Genomic DNA, 10424 nt, shown 5'->3' with positions numbered 1-10424 from the left:
CTGCTAGAGAGAAGACACATAACTCTGGTGGATTTACTTGGACCACAAAAACAGTCTACATGTTGTTGTACAGCACATTGGAGTTGCAGAGTGATGCTTCTTTTACTTCAACAATCTTTGGCAGAGCACAGAATGCTACCTGAATACTTCGTGCACTGATCTTTGCTAATTAGAGAGAGGGTCGAGAAATCATGAATTTGTAATTGTTGGAGCTTAGTGAATTTTGCCAGTTGTGTCAGGGTTCCCTCACAGGTTAAAGAGCTCATCACAGCTGGTACCGAAATGAAAATCGAACACAATCCAAATCACTTGACATTTATCTCCTGCTCAGCACTTATCACAAAATAATTACCTCATCAGGATGTGATTCATGTCATTCAGGTACAATGTCCTGATTTCCTAAGAGTATTTATAACTGTTGCCGCTCATTTATTAGTGTCCTTACAGAAAACCACACCCTTTCATCATTAAACAAGCAAAAAGATCATCTAATATTTGATCAGGGTCTAGCAGTTTTTGTAGGCTTTGGATGGCAAGCTTAAACAGAGTTAATGTGGCCATGAAACATCACTGGTGTTTCCTGAGATATTTACCTACCTACCAAAGGTCTGCGTTTAACAGAGAGCTGTTTACTGAAATGTATTTGAGATCAATACATCTTCAAGTAGGGGACAGAATTTGATACATTTTAATATTAACTGCACATTTCCTATATCAACGCCACAGAAAGTAACAGCATAGTAAAGGCCGCGTGTTGTCTGAAGTACTGCAGACTTGCTGAAGCTGTTGTGAGCAGAATGCACGAGTAGTCTGACCTTTCACATTCTTCACTGTTTCCTCATTTTATAAATTGCCAACTGATGCAACATCCAGCAGTTCCTCAGAACATTAGAAAAGCAAACAGACAGACAGACAGACGAGGAGAAAGGGGATAAGAAGGTCGACAAGCAAGGCTCATGACGTTTGTTGGGCTGCATACAGCGCTCAATTAGCACATTAGCAAAGTCACAGAAACATGACAATCATAAATCAAATTTTTAATTCTATGGCCCCTTTCCCTGACTGGCGCCCAGAAGGCTTTTAGTCAGAGAGAAATTATTTAATGAAATGCAACCATAACAACGATATTTCATGTTTACTGTCATCTGCTCATCTATCCTGACCTCTTAAAAGGGAATCTGTACATTATTCAGGTCGTATATATTGTCACTCTAATGACAGATGTCAACAAGCTACATAGTCGGGGAATGTTCCATTTCCTGTTATTTACTGACGGGTTTGTTGAATATTCTGCATATTTTTGTAAAGCCGTCTGTTGGAAATGCAGCAGAAGTTCTATCAGTCAACTTTGGTGGCTTTGGTCAAATTAAACAATTTGTATTTCATTAAAAAAAACAAACTGAAAATTTAAAACTGTTTATTAGAGACTAGTTCGAGGAGAATGTTATTTCTTGGCACGACTGTTTCAGGCATTTCTGAACACAATTATTTCAAAGGCAGATCAAATGTAATTTTCTGTTGTGGTTTAAAAGGTTTAGTGTGGGAAGTATTCTGCACATTCTGCTTCTCGGCTGAATCAGAAATAGTGAGGGCTGGACAGTGTCGTTCATAAAGCATCTCGGCTGTGGTCATGGTTAGGGTTTCCTTCCTTTTATGACATATATGTCAAAGAGATGTGCTGACTTGTTTTCTTTTTTTTTTTTTAATTCTTCCTCTGGTCAGAGACTTCTGACTCTGTGGAGTCAGACCTGCGTCTCACGGTCTCCTCATGCTCGCTTGGCTCTTTAGTCCAGATGTACAAGGGGCTCTCAAATACTGCCAGTAAGCACTCTGATAATGTGCAACCACTGGAAGTAGCCCTGTGGGGAAATTCACTCAGTTTCAGGCTCCATTTCCATTGTAGTTCTTGATACATAAACAGCGAGCACAACACATGGATGCAATTTGCATGGGAGTATCTAACAAAGAAGCATGTGATTATAGTAACAACAAGTAGAAGAATCTAGAATCATTGTCCCCGAGGTGATGTATCCCTAATGAGCTTTGATGGTCTCTTTGATATTTTTGATGCATTTTTAGAGATTTATGTTGTAAGAAGGATACAATTGGATTGTGACTTAGAGCTATAAACAGGGCAGTGAAATTGAAAAGCATTATGAGATGGACTAATGCATTGTTGGTTTGCTCTTTTTGTTCAAATTTGTTGAGGAGAAAAAACAAAAATATAGAATATCATCAGGCGTATCCTATAAGCATCATAAAAATAAGCAGCCTCACAACATGTTCCATGAATGAATGACATACATTCCATGATTTTGTTGTATTTTGTCTTTTAACCATTCCCTTTCCATCTGCGTTTTATTTTTAAACATTTTGGTCCAAACCAAACACTTGCTTCATCAGAGAATCAACTGGATTTCCTGAGAAAGAAAAGCTTGAAAAGCATATTAGCCTGATGGAGCAAGGGAGGAATAGGATAACACTTGTAATGTATTTTGGGGGGCATTGCGCCACATTAACATCCCAGTAAGAGCTGTCTGATTGAATTAGGGCAAGTCTTAAAGCGTCTGTTGAGAACGTTTTCAGAGTAGCAAGTTCAGATGCTGTGCTGTGAAAGAGTGACAGAGAGAGGAAGGGGGAGTCCGAGAACAAATCTAGGAAGAATCCATTATCAAGCCAGTGATGGCTCACCGAGATGTGAAGCAGACAACATCCAGACAAACAGACACAGAGAGACAGACAGGATCTCCGGGTCATTCTCAGGGTTTAATGGTACTCTCCATGTTCTATGCTGTGCCTGTCTCTTTTTATCAGCAACAACCATACTAAGGCAAGAGAAGAGAACGTGTTAACAAGGTTGGCCTGACATCTTAGAAACCATACTTTTGTAGCATACAGTATTAAAAAAGAATTCAGACTCTTGTATCTTTTGTTCCTTCCTTTCTTTACTTTATTCAAATATGCCATGACATTCCCATCAGCCTCAGCTGTACTTTGTGTTCATTTGAAATTTGCATGGCAGGCTAACTGACAGGGTGAGAATTGTAAACATTATACCTGTGTAACATTGTCTTGCTACCATTATCTTTGTGAGCATGTTAGTTAGCACACTGACAAGTGTAGGCTCAAGGAGCTGCTTGTATGGCTGTGGACGCTTGTCCTGCATCAGCAAAAAACAACTTATGTGTTGTGTAGCTGTAAGCAACAGTGATTGAAGTCGCATTGAAGTGACTCTCTTGTTTGAAATTTTGAATAATGTCTTACAGAATTAATGTTTTTTATGGAATTTTATATGATATTACAACATGTTCCAAACGTTAAATTATCATGTATTTGTGGTTCGGAATTTTTATACCGTGCAAGAAAAGTTGAAAGGAATGTGAGCGTGTCTGGGAATAGAAGTGACACACAGTGACAGACCGAGCAAGAGGAGAAGACCTTGTTTGACATTCAGAGTTTTATGAGAAATTAGTTTCCATGAAAGCATTTCATCAGAGGGGTCACAGCTCAGGCCACCCTGCCACGAAAATGCTCATGTTCCATAATATACTAGAAAGAAAAATGGGAAACATTGTGAAAGACATAGTAGAATTAGTTGGGGGTCAATCAAAATAAGGGAGTCAGTTAGGGTTAATACATAATTCATATGACCTACTCACTCATGCTGACCTTCTTTAGGCTGCTGCCCCTCCCGTTGAGTAACGTTACCATGGCACCGGGTCCCTGAGGAAGTGGAAATTGTCAACAAAGAGGCTTTTTGTTACTTTTCTGCAAGATAAGAAACAGGATTGTTTGGCAAAAATAGCTCAAATTTACTTCTCTTCCCCTGTTACTGGTGGCAGTCACATGGATGAGGACTTTACATAAGCACACATTTATGTTTAGAAGTAGGAGTTCAAATTTTTCATCTATTTATTTTCCTCTTTGCGTATCACACGGCAGTCTGAAGTAGTAACCTTCTTGACCCTTTCTCAGTTTCTGTAGAAATGTCTAATTTGGTGGAAAGCAGCTTCTTGTACAGATGAGATTGTTTGGATTTAGATGGAAGGGAATCAGTTCAGCGTGATTCTTGTGCTTTTGGGAAAAAAAAATTTTTTTTCCCCCTGATATCATTAAGAACAGCACAAAACAAGGACTTCAAATATGGATTAAGACATCACTGATGATCATTCATTTGACTAATTTAAGTAATCTGAATCATAGTTTCACTATGTTTACATGTAGGAGTTGTCCTATTTTCAATCACACCATCACAGCAGCTCTCACACTTTTTGTAGTCAGTTTAAGGATACAGTGAAATTACTAAATTAGTAATATGAGTAATATGATATTACAAAAATTTGACTTTCTATTTTCCATTAGAAGTTTACCTTATGTAATGGAATTAATCATCTACATATAGATTGAGTTACATCGCCCCCTGTTGGCTTAAACTATTGGTCTGCTGTGCTGTTTCTCACTTGTTTGTGATCTTCAGGTTTTTAGGATGTTGGACATTCAAGAGAGATAGTTTGGTGAAATCACCTTGAGCTTAAGTTTGATGGCCGTATCTCAAAGTTTTCTCAGTTTTTAAAGAGCAAATTATTAATTGATTAATTAAGAAAATAAATAGTTGTAAGTTGCAGCTCTTAATAGTTAATAATAGTTTAAGTAGATTCAGACTTAACTTTAAATAGCACGATTCCGATTAACATTTTGATCCAGCTGATGATCTCATCGGAACTAGATGTTAACATGTTTATTTCTAGATACTCAGCGTTTGAGAGCTGTGAAAGGATGTAATATAAAGTGTCAAGATGTAAAATGATCATATCTCACTAAGAACATCCTGTTTTGGAGATGACTGTAGCTGCAGTAGCTTGAGTGTGTCTCCCCCAAAACTGGCATGAAACAGATACATAAGCTGGTATTTTTTTTTCAAGCTGTAGCAAAGACATCTGAAGAAAACTTTCATTGACCCACAAAGTATTTTCAGATTAATTTAATATTGCAACTTGCATTTCAACGACATTGAGAATCCAAAAAGGGATAGAACACCCACAGAGAGAGAGCAAAGGCAAAAGAGCTGCAGTCTAAACAGACCCTCCTCAGTATTCTGAAAAGACAGAATAGAAGCCAGGGGAAATTAGACTTGGGTTGTTTTGTTAAGTCAGTTTGTTCTTGTGCTGCACCTCACATCTCCCTCAGACAGATAGCACAGAAAATATGACCAATCACTTGGCAGTTTCTTGCTGTCAAGCAGCACTACGACTGCTTGACAGCTAAGACTCAGTGACTTTCACAATGTTAGCACTTCGTCATGTAGTATTTACATACAGCATCAACAAAATTACATGTTGTTCACTGAGGATTAAAGCAGAGCTGGGTCAGATTATTCCAAATGTTTGGTTTAATGTCGGAGTACCAGATGGACAGGAGTTGCAGCCCCAGAAGTAATGCACAGAAAAGTTGTTTCACATTCAGATACTTTCCTGAACCCATTTTTTCTAAAACATAAAGGAACTGAAAACATTGTTTGTCTATGATACGGTTTGTTTTGTTGCTATGACATTAAGCAGGCACTGAAGCACCATATTTATGTGCTGTGTTTTTTTTTGTCATTACAAGACTCATCTGATGTTTCACTTTTAACAAACTGTAGTGACTCTACTGCATTTAGACCACACTTACCTTTTCTTAGGATCACCTGTCAAAGCTCTGCCTTCAATTTAGGGTTGGTCTGCTTTTGTTAAAAAAGATACATTGGCACTGATCTGTGAAAAATCTCTAATCTATAATACAAATAAATCAATACATATTGCAGATTCTTGGCAAAAGGCTTAGTTATATGTGCTTTTTAATGTGCAGTCATTTTAGCAAAATATTTTTTGTTGTCCACAGACAAAAGGCAGACTGTCATAATGTTAACATCCATGTTAAATGCAGGTGCATACCACATTTTGAGGTACAAAACTAGTTTAATGGTCTTTCATGACCCTGTGATACATTTAACTGTGACACTTCTGCCTGAATGTATATTGGAAGTTGACCCCAATACTTTCACTTGAGCTTGTGTTGCAGAACTTGGTTTTCTGCATTATGGCTGAAGTGATTCATTCTTTTTCTGACAATATTTCCATTAGAAAAGTATCACATTCGTGATGGGCATGTAGCTTGAGGACAATGAAAAATAGTTGTAATATCGCCTCTAATCTCAAATAGAAGTCATCAATAAATGAAAAAATGTATGTATGTATTTAAAAACAACAACAAAAAACAAAAAAACTAACCCAGATCTTAACATTCCTTCTGTGTTCTCCAAACGCAAGACTGGAATGTCTTTGTCAAGACATAAATACATTTACAATAACTACAACTTTTAAAAATATTACGTTGTCAATCCAAAATAACACTTAGATAAACATTTAAAGTACAATATTATACAACAAAACTGAAATAAGAGACCATGTTTGAAACACTTCATGACAAAATAATTATCATACATGATGTGAAATATACATTATTAATCTAACTTTTCTCATTTACAATTCTCATTCACTGACATACACTATATTACAGCGAGGATGGCGTTTGAGTTAATGGGCGGACAAGTGCATAGCAAAATAGAAGATTATTTGAAGAAGTTAAAGAAACGCATAAAACTGACAAACCAGCTTTAGAAAACAACATTAAAAACCGTGTTTAAGGCAAATCTCATCATTTAAAATTGGCATAGTCTGAGAAAATGTCGACAAAGTCTTGTACCACCCTGTAGCAGAAGTCATATTGTTCCTGGGAAAAATAGAGAAAAAGAGAAAAGATGGATTTGGTGGTTGCCTATAAAATTGGTTTCAGTCAAGATAAAGCAAAGAAACCGGAGTAGATAAATTATATTTACCTTTTTTATAGAAAAGATTATTTAGGATCCACTTCTACTGATACTTACCACAGTTTGGACCATATGAGGCCTCTGCATGCGTAAACTCTTCACAGTTTGGAACACGTCCAGCAGGCCCTCTGCCTTGACTCGCTCCAAGATATTGCTCAATGCAATGAATGTACCTGTTCGCCCTGCACCGGCACTGCAGCACACCCAAAAAAGCTTAGAAGTGACTTAAAGCATTAACGTTGCTTGAAAATATCAAATCATACTGTTTTAAGTTGTAATATACAAAACGCTACAGCTGAGAGCACAAATAGGGCAACAGTAATATCAAAGGAGGTGTGAAAGTGTGCCTAAAAGTGCAATTTGGCTCTACCTGCAGTGTACGACGATGGGATGGTTCCCAGACTGCTGCTGCTGTCTCTGCACTGAGGCGATGATGTCGATCATGCCTTTCCCCTCGGCTGGGATGCCGATCTCCGGCCAGCCGTGGAAGTGGAAGTGCCTGATCACCCTTGTCTGCTTCTCCTTTTAGGAGACAGACGAAAGCTCATAGTACCTTTCAAATATGATTTATTAGCAGTATATGAAAGCATAATGGCAGGTGCAATGTCAGTGTAGGTTAAGTGTGCGGCAGATGAGTGGCAGACTGATGAGTGCTGCTGCGGGAGGCAGGAATGTGCTGAGCCTCTGAGAGGTGATGTGGGTCGAATTTAATGAAATCTATGAAAATCCTAAACACATCCTGCTCACATTTCCTCTGGCAGCCAAAAGAGTTTTCTGCACTCCCTTGGATTATTGTTCTAAGATAATTATGTTAGATCTTGTGTAGCTTTACAAGGAAAGATATTTATATAAGATAAGAGATTTCTCACAACGTCATAAATCCTTAAAAAAAAATAGCATTTTACTATGTTCGGGAGTTAAGATTAATTTTCAAATATTTAAAAATGAATGTAACAAAAACACGTCTTCACTGTTAAAAGTTTGTGGGTGACTTGCCAGCACTTCCAACAAAGACACATTTCCCATTTAGACTTCTCAGTGTCTGAGGCTTAAACATGGAACAGAATTATTTTTATTGCTTGAAAAGAGTAAAATGCTTAATAGAATTACAGAAGTGGCAATAAATGCCTTTTACGTTGATAGGCAAATGTAATGTGGTTTTACTGCCTCATTAACAAATGTGTCATAATGCAAGGTTAATTTGCTTACCGGGACAAAGGTGAGTACCAAGTCTCGCAGACTGAAGGTGTCACACAAAGTGTCTCCCTTCAGTTCTACTGTGTAATCTCCATAGGTGACTGAGTCCTCTGTGGGCCAGTACTGGCAACATTTGTCCTGAAAAGCAGACAAAAACAGAAATAAGAGTTTGTCCACTGGCAGTGAAAAGTAAAACAGAATCTGCAGTTTAATATAAGAAATGTAAAGTAGTTTGGGCTCAAAATATGAAATTCTGCAGTAGAGTTTTGTGACAGAAGCAGGAAATCAGAAAAGAGATGGTTTATGTTGCGCTGCTGTTGCTATTGAAGCTATCAATCATAGCTTGCTTGCGGTGATCAGCTAACGCAGCTTACCTGCTCCCTCTCCTGGAGCTCAGTGAGCATGACGATGGAGTGACATTTCCATTCCCACACCATTCTCCAGAAATCCTCTACTGTGTGTGGCAGAGGGCCCTGAGTGGCAATGAAGTAGTCCTTCTGTCTGTAGCCCTGTCCCACAGTAAAAACACACTCTTTTTTTTAGCAGCATAGGTCCAATTATCTGCATTAATATGCTTCTGAACTATAGCAGATATAGATGCAAGAAGGAAGGAATTAAAAAGTTTAATCTGCTTACATCTATGAAAGATGCATTGATGTAATCGGTGAACTCCTGACCTCTTCTCATGGAGAGAATAACTCTGTTGAAGTCATCTGAAATGGGAATAGAACAGAAAACTCCTCAGAACCATTTAGAACAGAGCAGCTGTTCACAGAGCATCAGGTATCAGCATTCAGTAATTGGTATTTTTCCAGGATGGGAAAAAGCAGTAGCAGTATTTTGTGCCATTGTTTTCCTTCTTTCTTACATGGAATAATTTGCAGCACTCGGTTCTTCTTCATGTTGGCAGGAAGGTTCCCCGTTCTCATGTTCTCCTTCATTATTCGCATGTTGGTCAGTTTCTGGGCAGAAAAACAAGAAAGCAAAGTTAAAACTTTATGAACCCGCAAAGGGTTCGTCATCTTTTTGCATACGAACTCAAATGAGAAAATTAAGTTTACACTGTTGATAGACACTGAATATTCATAGATGTATGACAGTTATTGTATTTCTGACCCTATCCGAGAACAGGAAACAGCGTATTTATTTTAGCAGGGCTTGACTCTGAGTGGTTTGCTTCTAAAATACTTTTTTAGCCTTTGTGGTTTAATAGATCTTTAAAGTTTATTGTATTTATGAGAATAGCGATGATCTTCAATCTTGTATATTTAAAAGCCACAGATCTTTAGTCACATAGCTGAGAACTGCTGTTCGTCCGTGGGCTACTGAGGATAGCACATTCAAGTGGAGAGCGAGTCCCATTTTATTTTGTATTGATGATGATTTTCAGTGAAATGGCTCCACAAAACCCTGAAACAATCTGGTGTACAGATGATCAAAAATTGGAATTGCTCCACAAGTTTACCGTGTTATTTCTGTCTCAAAAGCCTGGAAAAGAAGGAAAACTGACCTGTTAGTATTTCAACTGATTTCTCCAGTATTATAGCACGCTTTGCCTCTAATGTGTGAATTTTGTCGTAAATAAGGTCTGAAAATCTGATTGTGGAAATCACTGAAATTGGCTCTATATATTTTTTGACATTTTTATATAGTTGTTTCTTTCTGTCTGAAAGTTGTTGTTGCTTATTTGGCGATTTTGCAATAAAGAAGAAACTACTTCTGTATTTGGTATTTAATCAAGTTGGATCTTTTGTAAAAACTAAATCATCATTTATCGGTTTGCTGCAGGCTTACTATCATATCAGGATGTGAAACAGCATGTCTTACCTTAAACTCTTCCTCTAGGCCGACCCGGTCACCGTTTGCAAAGGTGTTGTGAAGTTTGTGCAGATGTCCTTCCAGAGATGACACGTCCAGCTCTGTGTCTCCATAGAGGTAGTATTCAAGGAGGGCCTGGTAGATGAATGAGTACTGCATCTGGGGTGAGAATACACACAAACAGATGAACACACACACACAAACACACACACACTATGCATAGGCACATCTAAACATTTTAAAGATGATTGACGGGGGTGTAATTCACTTGTAAATGGAACATTATCAGCATGTTTCACATTAACTGTCAAGTGATAATGCGATGTCATATATTCAAAGTGATTGACCAGAGGGAACTTGTATTAGCTCCAACTCACATCTGTCTGGATGAGCTGTGAGCGCTGTTCTCGTATCTTAGAGACAAACCCAAACACATCAACTTTCTGCTCTGCGTGCATCATGTCGATCATGGCATCTATGACGATGAAGGTTCCCGTCCTCCCAACACCAGCGCTGCAGAGACACAAAGCAAACCACAGAC

At 38.1% G+C, this 10424-nt stretch overlaps 1 protein-coding gene across 4 annotated transcripts in view; it reads right to left on the bottom strand.

Moving 5' to 3' along the window:
- Window positions 1-4975: 4975 nt before the first annotated feature.
- Window positions 4976-10424, bottom strand: part of ptprea (protein tyrosine phosphatase receptor type Ea) — a 48598-nt gene continuing 43149 nt past the window's right edge. For all 4 annotated transcript variants that reach the window (XM_041066991.1, XM_041066992.1, XM_041066993.1 and 1 more), the window contains 9 exons: window positions 10261-10396; window positions 9893-10042; window positions 8934-9027; window positions 8702-8778; window positions 8440-8574; window positions 8078-8203; window positions 7239-7390; window positions 6926-7061; window positions 4976-6771 (listed from right to left, as the gene is read on the bottom strand). In XM_041066991.1, the coding sequence (XP_040922925.1) occupies window positions 6697-6771; window positions 6926-7061; window positions 7239-7390; window positions 8078-8203; window positions 8440-8574; window positions 8702-8778; window positions 8934-9027; window positions 9893-10042; window positions 10261-10396 (1081 nt within the window). In that variant the 3' untranslated portion in view covers window positions 4976-6696. The remainder of the gene's footprint in view (window positions 6772-6925; window positions 7062-7238; window positions 7391-8077; window positions 8204-8439; window positions 8575-8701; window positions 8779-8933; window positions 9028-9892; window positions 10043-10260; window positions 10397-10424) is intronic.

The sequence above is a fragment of the Toxotes jaculatrix genome, chromosome 21, assembly GCF_017976425.1.
Source record: "Toxotes jaculatrix isolate fToxJac2 chromosome 21, fToxJac2.pri, whole genome shotgun sequence".
NCBI classification, from domain to species: domain Eukaryota; kingdom Metazoa; phylum Chordata; class Actinopteri; family Toxotidae; genus Toxotes; species Toxotes jaculatrix.
Note: the sequence above shows the minus strand (reverse complement) of the source record. Positions and strands in the feature narration are given on the sequence as shown.